This window comes from Carassius carassius, chromosome 49 (assembly GCF_963082965.1).
Source record: "Carassius carassius chromosome 49, fCarCar2.1, whole genome shotgun sequence".
Classification (NCBI taxonomy): domain Eukaryota; kingdom Metazoa; phylum Chordata; class Actinopteri; order Cypriniformes; family Cyprinidae; genus Carassius; species Carassius carassius.
This window is the reverse complement of record NC_081803.1, coordinates 20,073,918-20,093,979: the sequence shown is the minus strand read 5'-3', so window position 1 is coordinate 20,093,979 and position 20,062 is coordinate 20,073,918. Positions and strand designations below refer to the sequence as shown.

General features: G+C 38.6%; 2 protein-coding genes across 4 annotated transcripts in view; both read right to left on the bottom strand.

Moving 5' to 3' along the window:
• Positions 1–2,403: 2,403 nt before the first annotated feature.
• Positions 2,404–4,939, bottom strand: LOC132132948 (peptidyl-prolyl cis-trans isomerase-like). The gene is made up of 5 exons (XM_059545570.1): positions 4,767–4,939; positions 3,568–3,598; positions 3,390–3,478; positions 3,136–3,308; positions 2,404–2,732 (listed from the first exon to the last, which is right to left on the bottom strand). Exons 1-5 carry the CDS (start codon positions 4,833–4,835, stop codon positions 2,600–2,602), a joined length of 495 nt encoding a protein of 164 aa, XP_059401553.1. The 5' UTR covers positions 4,836–4,939; the 3' UTR covers positions 2,404–2,599.
• Positions 4,940–5,506: 567 nt separating this feature from the next.
• LOC132132934 (zinc finger MIZ domain-containing protein 2-like) overlaps positions 5,507–20,062 on the bottom strand; it is a 50,656-nt gene continuing 36,100 nt past the window's right edge. For 2 of the 3 annotated variants that reach the window (XM_059545503.1, XM_059545504.1), the window contains exons 3-19: positions 18,245–18,359; positions 17,579–17,772; positions 16,989–17,172; positions 16,177–16,398; positions 14,952–15,146; positions 14,143–14,244; positions 13,745–13,913; positions 12,700–12,841; positions 12,383–12,593; positions 12,187–12,292; positions 11,552–11,709; positions 11,398–11,465; positions 10,684–10,752; positions 9,991–10,235; positions 9,732–9,901; positions 8,875–9,090; positions 5,507–7,653 (exon numbers count right to left, since the gene is read on the bottom strand). In XM_059545503.1, the coding sequence (XP_059401486.1) occupies positions 7,546–7,653; positions 8,875–9,090; positions 9,732–9,901; positions 9,991–10,235; positions 10,684–10,752; positions 11,398–11,465; positions 11,552–11,709; positions 12,187–12,292; positions 12,383–12,593; positions 12,700–12,841; positions 13,745–13,913; positions 14,143–14,244; positions 14,952–15,146; positions 16,177–16,398; positions 16,989–17,172; positions 17,579–17,772; positions 18,245–18,359 (2,674 nt within the window). In that variant the 3' untranslated portion in view covers positions 5,507–7,545. Of the gene's footprint in view, positions 7,654–8,063; positions 8,104–8,874; positions 9,091–9,731; positions 9,902–9,990; positions 10,236–10,683; positions 10,753–11,397; positions 11,466–11,551; positions 11,710–12,186; positions 12,293–12,382; positions 12,594–12,699; positions 12,842–13,744; positions 13,914–14,142; positions 14,245–14,951; positions 15,147–16,176; positions 16,399–16,988; positions 17,173–17,578; positions 17,773–18,244; positions 18,360–20,062 lie in introns of all 3 variants that reach the window. The other variant, XM_059545505.1, reaches the window with a different exon arrangement.

Below are 20,062 nucleotides of genomic sequence, written 5' to 3'. Positions count from 1 at the left end.
AGGTCTACTCCACATACAGTCCATTGATATCATGTGTTAGTTTCTGTCATGTTCTGCATGGCCAATATGAAGTGATTTTATGGATTTGGATAGGCTCATTGTAGGACAGATGATTAAAAAAGGCACTAGGGATATTTTCATCATCTCAAAATATTCTAACAAGTAGGCTCTCTCTTTTTCAAGATACATAACAATCCAAAAAGGGAGATCCCTGCCCGAATTGAAGAGATGCATCACATGCTGTATATATATATATATATATATATATATATATATATATATATATGTATATATATATATATTCCAGTTGAATATGTTAAACAAATGTTTCTTATTTATCTCTCTCTCTGTCTCTCGCTTTCTCTTTCTCTAGACTTTAAGCCTACAGCCATTCTATCCATGCAGCAACTGATGGAAAAGGGGTTCACTTTGGTGCTGTTGTCGCAAAAATGACATATATATATATATATATAAATAAACATTCTTGAATCATTATTGTGTCTCGTCTTGCCTCTCAACAACTTTTAAAATATCAGCTGTAATTTAGTGACTAAAATTTATATACATCAATTTTACAAAATTGATATTTAATTTATATTTTTTGTAAATTCATGTTTAAATGTAAAATTGTGACTCAAAGAACACTTAGTAATTAACCTCTGCTGCATTTTGAATCAAAAATCACATTTAAAAACAAATACTACTGAGATTAATATATTCATGCTATATACAAAGTAACGTGACTGCAAACTAAACCAACAGGGTACTAGAACTGCGGTCCTGAAATTGCAGCCATCGCTTTATCGTCCAGTACGATAGGTGGCGCGGTCACGAAAAACTAGGGTCCTAGAACCGCGATTATCCACAGTAAGACGATCAGGTCTTCAGATAGAAGAATGAATTATGAATTAAATGATTTTAGAAAATTTGATTATTTCATATCATCAGAGTATGAGAAAGGAAAATGAAAGGGGTGTATCATTAAGGTTTTAATTTATATAGCATGACAAGACAATTATTGTTACATATAATTATCCGTCATGCAGTTGATAAATGACACTGCAATATTCTAATGTGTCTGCCAATTCAATTTTTATGAAACTTTTAATTTTCTTTACTACATTGCAAAACATAGACTTTTTCTCCCCTTTATTTCAGGAAAATATGCTGCTCCTCGTTATTTGAAAGTGAAGAAATCGATAAACTTTTATCAGCCAGTGATGATTCTGAAAGGACATACCTGTAAACCGTTGCTATAGTAACGAACACAATTTCATGACATGTGTGCTCTTATTTTAGTGAAGTCTCACAGCCACTGTCAAATATTGAGATAAACTTTATAAAGTATCATCTATTTATATTAAATTGGTATCTTCTCCGATATACATTTTGTGACCATTGAGCCGATTCTTTTCAATCAGCTGGAATGATTCAGGACATTCTACGTTTAATGTGGCTTAATGCATTAAAACAGTGTTTTTAAAAGACCAAACTCAATAAACAAATAAAACATTCGATTCACTGACAGGCAGATGAGTCCAGAATAAGAATGCAATGTGTTTAATTACGTGTTAAGCATTTTCCTCCCATAGAAAACCATTAGACTAAAAGGAAAACCCGTAACGTGGCGTAATGCATTAAAACGGGTTTTAAAAAGACCAAACTCAGTAAACATTTTTAATAACACATTTTATTTACAGACAAGCAGGTTATGGGTGGAAATTAAACGCTTTTGTGTTCGTATTCTGTGCTCATATCTGCTTGTCGGTGAATAGAATGACTTATTAATAATTCGTTTACCGAGTTTGGTCTTTTTAAAACACTGTTTTAATGCATAAAGCCACGTACTTTCACGTTAAGCGTGCTTTAGAATGTCCCAATTGTTCATTTGTGAATTAATCTGGTCAAGAAGAGTAAACTTGCAGCAGCTAACATCTCTTGATTCAATAAATCAGACATAGTGAGACAAGTTAACAATAAAAAAAACTGCATTATAGTAAAGGCTTTGTAAAACTGTACAGCGTTTTTAGCTTTTTAAACAGCATTCTCCGTCCTACACCAACTACGCACACATTTCCTATCATGTATGTCTTTGAAAGACGATTGAACCAATCAGAGTAGGTGTGGGGCGGGGCTGCACGTGCAACCCCGCCCCAGGTGCAGCCCCACCTCGATCTGCAGGCTGCAGGCGGGTGTACTTGGATGAGAACCACTGCACTAATAAAGTGCCGCCACCTGCTGGCCGCTAGAAAGAACCGCAGCAGAACGCTGCCATTTTAGAACCAAATGACTTTAATGGGCTACTTTTGAGGACTTGTATATTACAAGAGCATATCAGCACATGCTAAATTAAATGTATTAGATTTATATAACATGTTCCAAGAAAAGAAATACAAAAACCTGTTGAAAGGAATCTTGATCCATCTTTAATCCATGTTTAACAGATTGTGTCCTGGGGACCATCAGATTACATAAAACAGGACCATGACACATGGAATAAGCATTTCATTAAGGAATGGCAATAAAAAAGAAAAAAAGAAAAAAAAAATCTATATTGTAAGAAATGTGCATGGTTGGAATGCTGGGGAGTAAGAAACAATTAAAGTTGGCCACAATCAGCAATCACGACCTTGGCAGAGCATTTCCCGCTGCTGCTTCCTTTACGCTCCATGGCTTGCACTACATCTATTCCTTCGACCACTTTCCCGAACACGACGTGTTTGCCATCGAGCCTGGAGAAACAAAGAACTTCAGCACTAACCACAAACTGAAATGCTCAAAACAATTTTGCATTCTAAATAAGCTTTAGTGTATTTTTTTTTTTTTCATTTTTTTGCACTCTATCTGCCTTGCGCTGCTTTATTTAACTTTATTTTTTATTTTATTATGTCTTTTTTAACATTCCCTTATTGTATAGTTGTATCTACATTTTATATTTTGATCTAGGTTTTTAGGCTTTAATGTTAATGTTATCTGTGTGCACCAGGGTTCTGAGAGTAACGCAATTTCGATTCTTTGTATGTATGTACTGTACATGTGGAAGAATTGACAATAAAGCAGACTTGAACTTAAAAGGTTCCAAGGATGTTAAAGGTTCTTATCTAACATTCAAATAGAAATCCTGAAGCAGTTTACCAAGCAGTATCATCAGTGCAGATGAAGAACTGAGAGCCGTTGGTATTCGGTCCGGCGTTGGCCATGGACAGGGTTCCCATTCCTCCATGCTTCAGGGTGAAGTTCTCATCCGCAAACTTGTTGCCGTAGATGGACTTTCCACCAGTTCCATCATGTCTGGTGAAGTCGCCACCCTAGTTTGGGAGTGACATCGACTGACATCAGTTTGAGCAGGAATCATTGCATCTGATATCATGATGGGGTTCAGATCTTACCTGGCACATGAATTTGGGGATGATACGATGAAAGCCAGAGCCCTTGTAGCCAAAACCTTTCTCACCAGTGCACAAAGCACGGAAGTTCTCTGTGTAGATATAGAGATATTAATGCATGAGAAGACCGAGTTCACATTTATTTGTAAGGAACCCGTTTAATGTGGAAAAAGATGCTTACCAGCAGTCTTGGGTACAACATCAGCTCTCAGCTATTTCAAAAGGAGGGGGGAAACCAGAAATAGAAAATAAGCAATCTCCAAGCGTACTTAACAGAAAACTGCTTTTTGCAGAGTATTTGTTCAAATATCAATAGATTTCGGTTTCTAAATATTTAAAATTAATTAGAAATAATTGGTCACATTGACAACATCAGCTTTTTTCTATAGATATACTGCTATAAACCGTTCTCTATAAAAAGGGATTAGTGTAAAACATACACACACACATACACCTATATAAAATAGTGATTTTAATCTTGTACATGTAAACGTCTTGTACAATTTGTACTAGGATCGATTAAAGGTTTTGCGGTAGCTCATTTATTTTTAAAGTATGAAGGCAGTGACCTTTTTCCTATTTCATAACAAGTATATATTTTATACCATAACTATTAAAATACGAAAACAATGGCAGGACAAAGCGGTGTCTGCTGATGTGACGTAGAACAGGTTATACTCATGACTTCCGCGTTTCTCTGCAAACCTCGACATTCACGAGAGCGCGCGAGTAACGGATACTGCACGTGTATACTCGCATTTTTGCTGCACAGGCTCAAAATGTAACGCTGCTCGCTAATTATGCATGCCTGCGCATTCGAAACAATTGCATTACTTATAATGTGGGAAGAAGTTAAAATTCGACAGCGCTGAAATGCAATGGATTCACTTCTGGTGAACATGTTTCACTTGACGGCTAAACTAGATCATTCACCCCTCCCTCCCTTTTAAAAATGGCACCTTCGAGTTATGAAAAAATTATGGTGAAAATGGCGTCCGTATAAAAAAAAAAAAAAGCCGTGTGCAACGCAACACGCGCTGTAATCACTGAAAACCCTGCCATGTGCGCTCAGCTGTCAGTCTCGTGTCATTGACGGCAGTTTAACTCACATTCTGGCGCAGCGCTCCGTTGAAACATTGTAGCAGCTGATAAACGGCGAAATGTAACAAGGAGACAGCTCGGAGCGGAAAACAAAATTGCCTCCCACATACGCCCATTTCTAAATAATGATGCTTACACAGACACTTTACAAAGTCGATAAATTTTATATAACTAATTTTGATAAACACACTCACTAGATAAAAAAAAAAACCAGGCGACATAAAAAAAAAAAGACATTTTTAACATCCACCATTATTCATTCATATTATTTTGACCTACCTCCATTACGATCCTCCCAGCACTCTTCCCATCAATGGTGATGTCAAAAAAAACTCTGGGACTGGACATGATGGCAAAATAAATGTTTTTGTATTAGTAGCTGGTCAGCGAACGAATCCTACAAAATGCCGCAGCTCACCGGGAAGTAGGCTGCGTGCGATTACGGAATATATAGAAGCAGCCCACAGCCCTTTTTTTCAACTGGAACCAATGAAGCCGTGGAACCGCTAAATGACGCGCACGTCGTCCAATCAGAGACGGCGCGCATGAATAAATTACCGCGGTGTTCGAACGCAAAGCACAGGAGGAGGGAGTTTGATTGACGTCCTCATTGGCCCGTTAGGGTCTGTAGAAATGACATTACAGTGCTCCATCCAATGAGCAACGAGGGAATAGTTAGGTCTGTCACGGCGCGAGGGCGGTGGCTAGCTGCTGAATTCGCCATTACGGCACAAAATGTTATCACGGTTAACGAACGTTTAGAGGGTTGAGTTAATTTTGTTTCTACGTTTCCTAATTGATGGAGTCCTAACTGATGTGACAAAGTATTGGTTAAAGCTGAGAAGCGAACCGAGTTTCATAAAAAGCTTTTTTTTCTCTCTCTCTCTCTCTCTCTTCACTACTGCAGTCTTCTTGCATGACACACACCTCTGTCCGGACACGCCCCCTTGTGTTCCTGCGGCTTGACACAAAGCGGTGCTGCTGCTCTGCTCTCTCCAAATAAAGCCAATGAAACGCAATGGGGCTTAAGTCTTTACTTATAAAACATAATGGAAATATTTCACATCTTTAGAAAAACAAATCGATTTCAATTGTACATGTTTAATTCAATTGATAGGACTTAGTGATCCACCAACACGTGACAGTCAAACATCTTTTTTGAACAGTTTGATCAACAAGTGATGCTGGTTTCTCAGTTTTTCATGATCACGGTCACAGATTTTGATGGTGAATTCATTTTTTTCTCTTTCTAAACAAATTCATAAACTCTGCTAGGTAACACAGAAGAGAGATGCATACAGGCCCATCAATTATCATTATAATTATAATAACAATTATTATATAATCAAAGATAAAATTGTATGATACACAAATGACTTAAAACAAACAAACACAAAAAAAAAAAAAGCATATCCGACGACTCTTGATACTCCCTGTATTGTTAATATACAAACTGCACTTCGCTATGATAAATAATAAAATCAGACAAGACAGAATCGACAGCAGACTCATTTCCCCTTCACGCCGAGAAAGCGAGCACTGAATGGAAAACAGGGGAATGTCTGACATGAGCTCTTGTCATAGTGTTTAAATTGTTCTTTTTTTTCCATATCGTGGGGTTAAGAGAAAGTTCACATCTGCGACAATAATAATACTATATCTGTACATATTTCACATGAATCTCAATGTTTTCCTTCTCAATTATGAGTGTGGCTATAAACATTAGTCCATTTCCTGTTGAGACACTCCCACCCACCCAGATTTGTCCAAGCAAAATCTCACTACGGGAAGCTGTTTGTCCAAACAATGTCCTTGTGTGCATTTGTGTTTTATAACCTGTCTACAAGGTGCTACAGGGCTGCTTGTGCTCGGTCTGGTTTCAAAGCTTCACACATTTTTTTGACGAAAAAAACTGAATTTCTACCAAATAACAGCCCAAACTTGCATATTTAAGGGCGAGTGAAATGTGTCCACAAGTGAGGGTGTGATTTGAGCCGACGACAATCACTGATTCTAGTCCTTTTTTTCATAATGCTAGAAATCCAGACCTCGTGGCCTTAAACCCACAGGGGAGGAAGACCGGTTTTAAAAAGAACATTGAGGGGGAAAGAAACTAACAAGAGACAGACGAAAAAAAGAGAACAGGGCGTGGCATAAAATTAGTCTTGAGTTTGTGCCAAAACACACAACACAGTTGCGGGTTTAAGGTGTGTGTTTGTGTGGGCATCACAAAAGAGGACTCTTTGCCTTCAGTTTCCTTCGTGTGAAGACAAACACAGTAGCTCTTGAAGGGCTTGGTGTTTGTGCAAAATATAATAGTGCACTTCTTTAATGCTACTGTTTAAGGTCTGACATGATGAGATTGCCTCTATTAGCACGTTTAAAAGGAAAAAGGCTACACTTGAGGTCTTCTTCAAGTAAAGTTCACTTAAGATCAAGTCATTTGTGGTTTAAAACCATGTTACGTCACACGGAGCCAGTTTGTGGTCATCTTTGGGGGAAGAAATAAAACATAAGTCTGCCTGTTCGTTAAGAGAATTACGTTCATCCGTTTGTTTTTCTCAAGTTACAACAGAGACCCTTTGGCTTTACCCCATGTTATTTCTGAAGTGTAGTACTTTAGATCAGCACAGAAGTTAATTCCTCATCTAATTTAGATTTAAAACAGGAGTTGAAGTGACAAAACGAATAATGACCCACTCCACACAATGCCATTTACACTACACTAGTCTGATGTGAGATGAGGCATCTTTCTACAAATGATTCGAGAGAAGAGTGGGAACTTTTTTGAACTGAAATTCACAAATCTTGACAGAGTTCATAGTAGCACACAAACAGTAACATTGTCACAGGAGGAAGAAAAAAAAAAAAGGAAAGATCTTCATTGCACCTTCCTATCAGTCACTGCTTCCAGTCTCAGGAGGAAACAGTGCAATGATGTAATCGGATATCTGTTAGGCTTCCCACAGCTCCCCTCGATGAGCCAGGAGTGTGAAGGGTCAGGGAGGCTGTGTGTTGGACGGCGATGTGTGACTGATGAATGTGCGGGACAGGGGGCTCAGTTGCTCTCAAACAGAGCGAGCAGGTCATCGTTACTGTTGTTGGGAAGGTCAGGGGGACCCAAGTAGGACAGCAACTCATCTGGGTTTGTCAGCTCTGGGAGAAGCTGGAAAACAATTAGGGAGATCCAGAGTTAAGAACCGCCCTAGGGCAATGCTAACGACACTCAAAACGGTTTATAATGGTAAAAATAAATTCAACATAGCTGGCTTTTCATAAACATGTTGAACCATTTACCTATGAATTATATTCAAAGCAGAGGTCTGCATTATCGTGGGTTTTAATGAGACATTTTTTGTTTTGCTGCAAAAGTACATTTATGATTTGTAGGGGATTATTTTTCTATAATACAAAACAGTTCTGTTCAAATATAGCTGCGAAGTCTGTGCATCAATTAAATAATCACTAGGCTCAAATTTAATCTTTTGAACTGATTTTGGAGGAAAATTGCTTTAATAAAAGGGAGTTAAAGGGATAGTTCACCCAAAAATGAATATGCTGTCATCATTTACTCACCTTCATGTCGTTCCAAACCCATGGGACTTTGGTTAATCTTCTAAACACAAATTAAGAAATTTTAATAAAATCTGAAATGTTTAGTTCTCTGCAGTTAACCAAAACTTAGAAGATCCAAAACAGTCAAAAATGTGTCACAAAAAATAATTCATATGACTGAATTGATTAACAGTTTGAATTTAGACACTTATTTACTGCTAATCAATGACTGACACATTCATAGAGCACATCACATATAGTAAACATGGAAGCTCGAGAACCAATGAGATTTGTTATAGTGATGTGATTCACTCATATGTGAACCAAAGCCAAAATTAAATATTTTCAACATATAAAGTCACAGTATCTCTTTATTCTACAGCTCGAATCACATGGATACAATTTTAAAACATTTTTTTGGATCTTCAAAGTTTGATTATCTGGACTTTTAAATGGAGACACTTTTTTGTTTTGAAGTCATACAGGTTTGGATAGATATGAGGGTGAACTATCTCTTTAAGAGTAGAACACTATAACCAATATTCCAAAACAGTTGCAAATGTGTCCTAAAGCAGAAGTGGGGCTGGCCGTTCCCCAAAATCTTTTCAAAAAGGGGAACGAACAGCTTTAAACATGCATAACTGCATGCATGGGACCTCAGTTAAGCAAGAACGGGTGGGAAGAAGATCATTATAAGTTGGTATTGGGTGTACATGGAGTAAAATCCCACAGAAACGGGCGGTTGTGCTCTGCAGACCTCTAATTTAAAGTGTTGACACCATGGGCAAAAGTCATTGCTTTGATCTGTAATAGATGTTTGATTCTGACTTACATCAAGGGCCGGCTCTGAAACGTCGCCTGGTCCCCCGGGACCCCCCAGCCCAAAGCTGTCTGTGTGCATCCGGGGATTCTGGGAGGAGTTGCGGGAGTGCATGGGTCCACCGGGGCCACCCATGTTGGAGTTACCGTGGAGAGATTGATGCTGCTGTTGCTGCTGCTGCTGTTGAAGGGGATTGTGGGAAGGGTCCATGCGACCAGAGTGAGGCATCTTTATTTAGGAGGAAAGGTGTAAAAGACAAAATAAGACTGAAGCTGGAACACACGTCACAGTCATTTAGTGACTCGTCTTATGTTTCATTTAGAGCAGATGAGATGTGGTGGGAAAAGCAGCAGCTGCGAGTAACAGACAGGAACACTGCGTTTCAATTGATCTTATATGTGACAACATATGGGAAAGACAGAAAACGAGAGGCCAGTAAAACACACTTGGATATCCAAAGTAAGGCTCATTTCAGTCCAGTACATGCAGCAAACCAGCTGCATTAATTCAAGCCATATAGTCAAATACATTTATAGATTTACATAATTATTTCATTTTAGATTTTTTGCAAGCAAGCCAGCTAGACGTATTGATGGATGGATAGACAGATGAAATATGGATAATTAATAGATAAATAGATAGATAGATAAATAAATAGATAGACAGAGACAAATAAATAGATAGACAGATAGAGAGACAGATAGATAGACAGACATACAGACAGAGACAGATAGATAGACAGAGACAAATAAATAGATAGACAGATATAGAGACAGATAGATAGACAGACATACAGAGAGATAGATACAGACAAACAGAGACAGATAGACAGACAGATAGGTTATTTATGTAACGATAGGAAAACCAACCTGTCCTGACATCGGGTGTCCCACAGGTTTTTCAGGGGTAAGGAGACCACTCGGCAGGTCAGACTGGTAGGAGAGAGGGGGCGGCCCAGAGGCAAACTCCCCCAGGGTCGGTGTGCCAGGGGCATTGGGGAAATCAGAGAAGCCTGGTTGATTAGAGTATCCTGAGCCACCTGGAAGACATGCAACAATAAATCAAAAATAAATCATGCCATGTTTTTGTGATCACTATGAGGCCTTTACAGTTGGATGTGACACCTACCCTGGCTGGGATAATCAGGTGTGCTGCTGCTTCCACCTTGTGGCATAGACTGGTAGGGCGAGGAGGCTGGCCCTAAAGCGGCAATCATCTCCATGACGTTGGGCAAGATCATATGACTAGGGCTCAAGGTGCGACAGCGTTTCAGGGCAGGGCCGTCTGGGTCCTCTTTAATATGCAGGTCTGGTTTCACCGGGACCGGCTTCCAGCTGCACACCGGATCAATGGTGATCTCCTCATAGTCCGAACTAAACAAGGAGAAAATAGTTTAAAAAGTAAAATACAGAACATTCTCCAGCTTATAGTGGCCAGGAACCTTAAACCTAGACAGAAAGAGTATGTTTGACCCTCACATACAGCAGCTGACCACAACTTATGGACCCAAACTGGACAATACTGGTGATACTAATGCCATGAACTTTACAAAATTTGATAAATCCATCAATCAGTTCTTGCTTGGAAATGCTTATTAAAACAGCCTGGGAACTTGTAAACAAAAAAATCTGTGCACTCTTACTCTGGAAAATTGGGTAGATGCCAGCAAATCATATCTCACCCAGCTCTTGCCATTTTTGTGTGCAATATGCGTCACATGGTCAGGAAACAGTCCATGGACATGCAGTTTACAGCTAAAAATAGCATTAGTTAGGATATCTGCAATGACAGTTTGGATGCTGAGGTTATATAAAAACTTACTTCTGGATGTAGATCAGAATGCCCAACATGTACTGGTCCACTTCTAGCCCCTCCAGAAGGGCTGTTTTACTGCAAGGAACAGAGGGGTTTGTAAAACTGTACAAATACATCAGATATATACCATACAACACATTTTTAGGAATGCACTTTTGTACAGTATGATATTATTCAGGAAAATGGCATAAGGCAATAATTATTGAATTTTTCAGCCAAATAACAATGAATAAAAAAATAAATAAATGTGTTATTCTAATTTTAATATTATCATTTTTTTGTAGTAATATTAATAACAGTACTATTTTAATCATTAATATTAGTATTTTTCATAATATGAATAAAAAACTAACATTAATAAAAAATTTAATATTAGATTATTAACACTAATATATATTAATATTAAATTAAAAATGATATAGTATTTTGTCTAGATACATTACACAAAACAATATAATCTACAATAATTCATGTAAATATTAGAATTTAAAAGTGAACGTAGGCATCATAACATTATAAAAAATAGTATGAAAAATGCATATTCATTTTGAGATTTGTAATAGACTACATTTAGCAGTGTATTAAATATTAGTGTTTTTAATACTTTTATGAGAATTGGATATATATCTGGATATATTTTGCATCCCAAATCATTTTCCTAGTATTAAAATAACAAAAATGCCATGGAGAGGAAGGGTAAAATGAGAAGACGATTCTTACTTGCACACAGGACAACGCCAAGTTCCTCTCTCACAGTTGAGCTGCAGGTATGATTCCAGGTCGAAACACTGTGGACCAACAAAGATGTTATTTATCACAGAAATTTACTTTACAATGTCATGTGCTTCGAATGTAAGCTAGCAGGCCTCGTCACCTGTATATGTCTGCAGTCGTGGCCCCTGGCAGGAAGCTGGATGCGTCGGAAGGTGATCGGACACTTAAGCGACACCTTGATGGCTGTCTGTTCCACACCATCCTCGCCGTTAAGGCCGGGAGTTCCTGGGATGGTCCCGCTACTGAAGTTCCTCTTAACTGTGGCAGAAGAAAAGAGGATGAATTGTCATGGTTTTGAGTTTTTCGGCTATTATCTGGTCACAAATACAGTAAAAACAGTGAACTATTTTTACAATTTAAAATAACTGTGTTCTATGTGACTACATTTAAAAATGGAATTTATTCCTTTGATGCATAGCTGAATTTTCAGCGTCATTACTCCAGTCTTTAGTATCACATGATCTTTCAGGTATCATGTTAATATGCTGATTTGCTGCTCAAGAAACATTTCTGATTATTATCTATGTTGAAAACAGTTGTGCTGCTTAATAAATATGTGGAAAAACCGTGATCCTTCTTTTTCAGGATTCTTTGATGAATAAGTGCAAAAGAACAGCATTTATTTGAAATTTTGTAAATTATGTCTTTGCTATCACTTTTGATCAATTTAATGCATCCACGGTAAATAAGTTTTTTTTTTCTTTTTTTAAAGTGTACGCAAAAGTGTTCACTCACTTTTAGCGACACAGTGGTCTGCTGGCAGGAGCCTCTTCTTCATCAGACCCTGAAGCACTGAGCGCACAGATGGCCTGTGAACCAGCTGCAGCACGAAAAGATGAGACTGCGAGAGAAAAAAGAAACCGGAAATGAACGCTGGCCCATATAGCCCATATGAAGTAGACATTACGTAGTCTCTGTACTCTGTACTTACACAGCAGCAGGCAGTGACTGTTATCTGGATGGTGTTGCGTCCCGGCTGGCACACATGCTTCAGGTAAAGGGGTTTGTGGGAAGTCTTGTTGTCCCCGCGCTCGATGGTGAGAGGCGTGGCGTTGACGCTAACCTGTACCGACGCCGGCCAGTTTGTGTTCATCTGCCTGTCTTCGTGGTGATAGCACTTAAACTGCAGCTCCAGGTCAGGCCTAGAAAACCCATGATAGATAAGATGACATGTTAAATATGACAATACTGACACATTCACAAACACAAATAATCCCGGAGATGCTGGAAGGGATGAAAATGTCCGACCTCATCATAAGGGTCTTATACACGGAGTCTCGCAGCTGGAAGACGTGGTTGCTCACAGCCAGGTTGTGCTCCAATCTAAACGGCTCCAACACCACCCCGTCCCGTACAGGAAAGGTCAGACGCAGGTCATCACTGGGGTTTCCTGCAGACAGAAGAGCAGAGTTTTAGTTACTGAGGTGCCACATGGCTTTCATTCATATCTCATTTGGCAAGAAACAAAGGCATCTTATAAATATTGAGTATAAGTTTTTTTTAAGCAGCCATACTGGGTTTTAGTTGACACTTATCGTCTTGTTAACAGTGTCAAACGTAAACTACCCAACCCTGCCTTTACCCTAAGCAGTGTTGTTATAATTACCTAAAACTCAAACTAGTAAAATTGAGGTGAAAGCTGAAATAGAACAAAATACAAATATTCTAATAATCTAAGTTATGAGTTGAATAACCTTAAATGAAGTAGTACTAAAATCACTAAAAATAAAACTGCAATGAAAAGAAATTAAAGCCTAATAGAAAAAAAAAAAAAAAAGTACTTAACAAGATTTCTGTAAACTATAATGAAAAAAAGCTAATTAAAATATTGATAAATACTAGTGTTATATAAATAATACTAAGAAAACATCACCCTTATGTGAGAAAAGCAGCTTTATACGAAGATTCATATGAAAGTTTCATCTTATGTAAGTGAGCATTATTTTAACCGCATTATTTTTTTTTGCAATTTCTCAGTAAAAGAGCATTTGATTAAAAAAAAAAAAAAAAGTACATGCTACTTTGAATCCATCATGAATCTATTGGAATGTTGGTCTTTATATGATGTGGTTAAAATTTTTAAGCAAATTCCTATATTTCCATAAAATATTCTGAAGTCTAACAATTTGTTTTCTCTGGAACAACATATGCACATAAACCATTCTCAATAAAGCCAGTAAAATGCTTAAATTTGATTTTCATGCCAACTTTTTCCATGTGATAAGCCCTTTATATGACAGCAAAACATTTTTATTTCCATTTACATAAAAGAGAATGCAGTGCCGAGTGTTACCTGTAGGTGGCTGCAGAGAGTTAATGTTGGGCTTGATGTCATGGAGGAAGGGTGACTTGACATCTTGGCCGGGTGACATATATGGGGGCATCGAACTGCCAGGGGTCATGGGAGGAGTGGGGTTTCCTGGGAGAGGAGAGCTGGGGTATCCTGGCATCGCACGTCCAGGCTGTGAAAGACCAGACGTGTGTGCAGGCATTACAATCTGGGCCAAATTATCTTTACAGTTAGATTTTCATAACAGATACTGTGCAAACACACATTCAGCTGTGTGGAGTTTGGACCCTGACTGCCAAAGTCAGATCAATGCGCTCACACGAAATGGTGAAATATTAACAGGCAGCTCCAACCAACACACGTTTCACCAAACACACATGCATGCAAGAGAAGACACCAACCCCATTGACGGCAGCCTGGTTGAAGGTGCTGTACCCGGCCCCCGTCACTCCTGAGGGTAAACTGTTGTGGCTGTTGCCCTGTCCGTTAAACTGGTCCGCTTGCTAAAAAAACAAATCTTTCAACATCAGGTCTAAACCAGAGCAAATCAACCTTGGTTAAGCATACTCATAGGGAGCTCAGCGCATTGCATTCTGGGATTGCTTCCTCCACAGAGATACATACATTAGAAATTAGTAAAAATAATGTAGCTAACATCTTACATTTAAAATTGGACCTGCCTATGTAGGTGGCTCACTAGGCTTTGTAACAGAGCCTAAGCATGCACTCATTTAGTGCACACTAGTGATATGACAATAATTATAATCTACCACTGTAATTCAATACCCAATTCAATACTCAATACCCGATAGTAATCCACCCAGGTTGGTTCGTGTTTCACTGGTACTTCCAAAAAATCTTTTCATGACTAGATGCCTCTTTAAAGTACACGGCTATATTTGTTAGTATCAAATGCTGGTGTACTTCTCTAAAAAACAGCAGTTTGTTTGTCACTAAAATGGAGAAAAGGAACCTAATCTTTGGGAAACACTATGCTGCTTTCAAACTGAAAAAATATGACTATAAATAAAATATGACTGCAAGTTTTAGAAAGTACCTAAATTTGGTTACTAGGAAGGCTCAAGTCTTTACAAGCAACTTGATTTGAGGTGTCACACATCCGCAGCATGCCAAAGAAGTACTAAAATACTCTGGGTTTTTTCCAAATCCTAACTGCAAGTGTGAGCAATAATAGCGATGATCTTTGTACCTTGTAGTACTGGTTGGGGTTTCCTGGTCCTGCAGGATACTGGCCCATATTGGGTTGCTGGAGGGGCATTCGGTGGGTTGGGTAAGATGGTGAAGGAGCAGACCGCTGTGGCCCTGGGCCGTGGTACTGCATGGGCTGGCCTGGGTACGGGCCCCCAGCTCCCATCCCGGGACCGTACTGCTGACCCGGAAATCCCTGAAAGAAAAGAACAACAGTCATTCCAGAACAGAACCAAATGTCAGCACTAAGCTCATATTTTTGTCTAAATCATTTTTATGTTAAAGACAGTTGTTTTGAAGAGTCAACATCTAGTTTTTAACCATAACATAAATATATATATATATATATATATTTTTTAGCTCTGTTTGTAAATCTAAATGTACTCAACTAGTTATGTGATCTCAGCATGTCTGCCACCATAATGAGGAACCACACTAATGTAGTGTTATTCTTAACTAAAGCGAAAACTATTATACATATTTTTTGTTAAACAAGATGAAAAACAATAAACCTTGCTTTGCCAAATAACTGAAATTAAATGTTTAGTTGAAATACTACAACTGAAAAATAAAAATAAAGTCAAATTGACAAAGCACATATATTTATTGAAACCTAAACTAAAATTAAAATGCAAACCAAAAATATAAAAATAAAAACCAATCCAAAATATTAATACTATAACAGTGTTTTGTTCAAATATCTAGTGAGCTGCTATGTGATCGATGATGGCCTTTACAGGCAGCATCCTAACTGAAATACAACTTCATAAATGACCAATTTAGAACATACGAAAAAATGAAGTAGCTCACAAACCCTTGCCAAAACCCTTTAAAAAGTCCTGACGCACAATTCGTTTTGGTAAAATATTGCTTTGGTTATGATGCTAACCTAATGATGTGATGAAAAACTTCCTGTCATGTAATTTTCTTCATCAGCAGTTTATTATATAATATTAAACTATATTATACAATAAAAGTAATTTACCCACAATGAGGTATTTTTAACCAACATTTTACAATATGGAATAAATTACATGCGACATCTTGGATGACTTCTCCTAAGTTGATAATAACGCATTATGACATTATCTGTGAAAGATACATTTATATCTTAGAACCTCATGGCCTTCGTGTCAGGAACATGGCTGATTGTCATATATATTGCCTAAACTGTGTCTACTTTGACATCTGAATGCTCAAGTTGGTGAACATGAGTCTCCACTCACGTCCGAGTTATAGGGGCGTTTCAGGCCCTGCTGGTGGCGCGGAGGACCCTGCTGGCCTCCTGGGTAGACGTGATGCTGGGGCAACCTCTGACCCTGCTGTGGGTACATGGGACCCATAGAAGGAGGTCTGGAGCCGACCATTCCGGAGGGGGCCATGCCAGGTGGGCCACGGGGTCCAGAGTGTGACAGGAACTGAGTGTTGTAAGAGGAAGCACCAACCATCTGCAGAGCAAAACAACACAGAGATCCACACCCATCAGAACCAGCGTCGGGTAACAATGGCTGGAGACATGCCTGCTGTCATGACTTATGACTGTCAGGCCCTAGGCATGAAAGGGAAACGGCAACTAGGTCACCACTGTAAACAATCAAAATCCTTCGTGGCCATGATGTCTGCCATCAAAACCCAAGAAGAAAGGCGGTATGTAAAATCTTCTAGAAAAATGAGGGGAAAATACTTTGCTTTTTTTTTTGCAATAATTAAAGCCATGTTTTTGGAAACAATGCTGGTTTATATGCATTCGTCCAGCAGGGGGAGAATTGAGCACAATGAAACCAGAGGTTACTGTGTGTCACACAATAATAATTGCTGAAGTGGATTGCAAAGCATTTACCACAAAAAAAAATGAAGCAGAGTTTGCACCAATCAGATTAACAGCATGAAAAAACTGAAATTAAACAAGGGAACAAGATTCATTACAAAAACATTTAAGCATGGCAAGACTTATTCCAGTGACCTTCCCTTCAGTACTGTTCACCGCAACATAGGTCAACTGTACATAACGTGAACACAAACAAGTCAAGTCCCTTACAGGCCCGTAGTTCAGCTCCTGGTTCTGCTTCTCCTGTATCGCGGCTACAGTTGCTGTGGCGGTGGCCGTCGCTGTGGCTGCGGCTGCGGCTACAGCAGCTGCTGCAGCCGCTTGGGTGAAGTCAGTGGGCGGCCGGACTCCATGGGGCGGCATCCCGAGGGAACCCCCTCCGTTATTTGGGTAACTAAAGAGGACAGACAGAACACATTTTTGTCATAAAATAAGATTAAGAAGCTGCTGAATAAAGTGACCCGAGATATTTTTTGAAGGTGGCGTAAGTGAAGCTGATTATTCACATTGTTGTGGCAGCAAGGTGTTGGTCTTGCGTGTCAAGGGGGACACTGACTGCTCTGATTCAGTGATTCACAAGATTTATTGCACTAAAAATTGATCTTAAGAGACATGAGTGAGTGTGTGGTTCTGTGAGTCAGCGCAGGGGTGGGACGTTACAGAACACACATCCCCCACTATAGTGATGTCTTTCCGGCTGCCTGACGTCACGCAACTCCCACAAGAAGCAGAAGAAGCAGAAGCAAGAAGAAGTCTAAATACAGCCACACAAGACACTGGTCAATCGTTGCTTTCCTCACCTGCCCCCATATCCAGGCCCAGCTGGGTATCCCCCGCTGGGCCGTCCGTACATGCCCTGCTGCATGAAGCCCTTGTTGGGCTCGGGGTAGCCCTGCTGGCTCATAAACTGAGGGGAGTTCATGCCTGGGCTGTTGCCAGGCATCATGTGACCACCGGCTGAGTTACCGCCTGGACCCATGGGAGCACCAAAAACCTGTCGACAACAAGAGGAGTTTTTAGATTAGTCATGTACGTAATTGTAGATTTAGTTTTTTTATTATTGCTATTATGTCTCTCTCTCTCTCTCTCTCTCTATCTATAATTTTAATTGGTATCATTTTGAGACTGAAGTGACCAAAAATTATAATAATAAAAAATTAAATTATAATCAATTAATAGTTAATGTACTGTTAAATAATTTTTATAATTATAGTTTATAATTTTTTTTATTTTAAGTAATTAATATTTATGTATTACTATATGTAAGTGTTTAATTATTTCTCAATAAAACAAGAACTGCTCTGAATGATTCTAAATGGTTTGTTAATGGGATCTGCTGGTTCACTGACAACAAGAAGAATGTTTTGATTAAGAACCAGACATGCGTAGGACATTCTTGGAACATGCAGTGCTTTCTTTGTGGTAAACAAGCTGGTGACATCATCACGGCTGAGGGCCATTCTTACCTGGCTGGGTGAAGGATTGGTTACCCCCCACACTGTGGTTACCACAGAGAGGGAGCCGGCAGGCTGACTGGGGCCTTGTTGCCAGGGGACAGGATCATATGGGTAAGAGGCGTCACTGCAGGGCGAGAGAAACACATGGACACCGGGGTTATTAGTGCATCTGAGTGCTTCCTGTATAAAATGCTCTTAATTCACTTCTCACTGATCCACCTCACATTACCCACAGCCTGATCCATATTATATTCCATCTACCACTTTTGTCCTGGTATGATATCAGCATACGGTGTAGTGTGTGTGTGTGTGAGAGAGAAGAGAGAGAGAGAGAGAGAGAGGATCTTTCTGTGACTTCAGACGTGTCACAGCCACATGCTCTGAAGGTACTCGGCACAATGTTTCCATGGCGACTCCATAGTCACTTAGAGACAGGAAAGAGTAACGATACCAAGGGAGGGAGGGGGGGGGGGGGGTGAGATAAGTGTGTGTGTGTGTGTGTGTGTGTGTGTGTACTGTTTTCTGTATAACTGGATCAAACCAGATTGTTCTCAATAATCGCTCACCATCTTTCCATAATTATCCAAACTACATCACATGCTGATCAGAACAGGGAAACATGGACCTTAGAGTCAATGCCATATTTAATTTGACTTGAATAACAACGAGGCTGTGAGTGATGAATGTTGTACTGTTATGTACATAGTTCCTCTGGAAAACTAAAAAAAATAGACCTGAATTAAAGCTGTGCAATCTATTGAATGGATTACTAAGGTCTTGGATTAATGTCAATATATATGGTGGTTCATACAGCTCCAGCAGAACAACATTAGGAAAATGATCAGATAACCCATCAAAACATGCACCTAAATCTGCATTTTAGGGACTGGAAAGGTCTTAATGGATAGGACTTTGCCCAATAAGCCAACTTAAAACAAAAAAGGATGGGAACAGAGCCCAAAACAACAATATTAGATAATGCTGAGTTAGCTGGTAACTTGTTTTACGACCTGTAACAATGCATGGTCAAACCATTACATGCAAATGACATGATCACTCACTGGTGCAAGTGACATGAGTGAAACATATTTTAGGAAAAATACACATGGTGGGAAAAAAATCTTGAGTGACTGTCATGCATCTTCAAAACAACTTGAATAATTTATCATCAGAAGGTCAGCCAAGAAGCCAAATGCATCTTTTATTGACATCGTAAATCCTAAACTGAAGCAAAACAGATACTACAGTTCAAAAGTTTTGGGGTCAGTTTTTGTTTTTGAAAGAAATTAATACTTTTAATTCAACAAAAATACACTAAATTGATCAAAAGTGACAGTTAAGATATTTATATATATATTTTTTGAATTATTTTATAAAAAGCCGGTCTTTTAAACTTTCTATTAAATCAAAGAATCCTTGAAAAATTATTCACAGTTTTGAAAAACAAAAATTGATAATCATATTGTTCCTTGAGCAGTAAATCAGCTTATTAGAATGATTTCTGAAAGTTCATGTGAAACTGAAGACTGGCATAATTTCAAATGAAAATTCAGCTTTGATCACAGAAATAAATTACAATTCTAATATATTACTATACAAAAATAGTTAATAATAGAATAGTAAATAGTAAAATATTTCACAACAATACGTTGTTTTTGATCAAATAAATGCAGCCTTCATTGGCAAAAAAAAAACTTTCAAAATCATTAAAAAAATCTTACAGACTTCAAACTGTAGATAAGGGGAAAAATGTATATAGTAGTGAGTATTAAGTATGGAGTAGTACTGAGCACATTAATAACATTTCCTATCTAATTAACAAAAAGG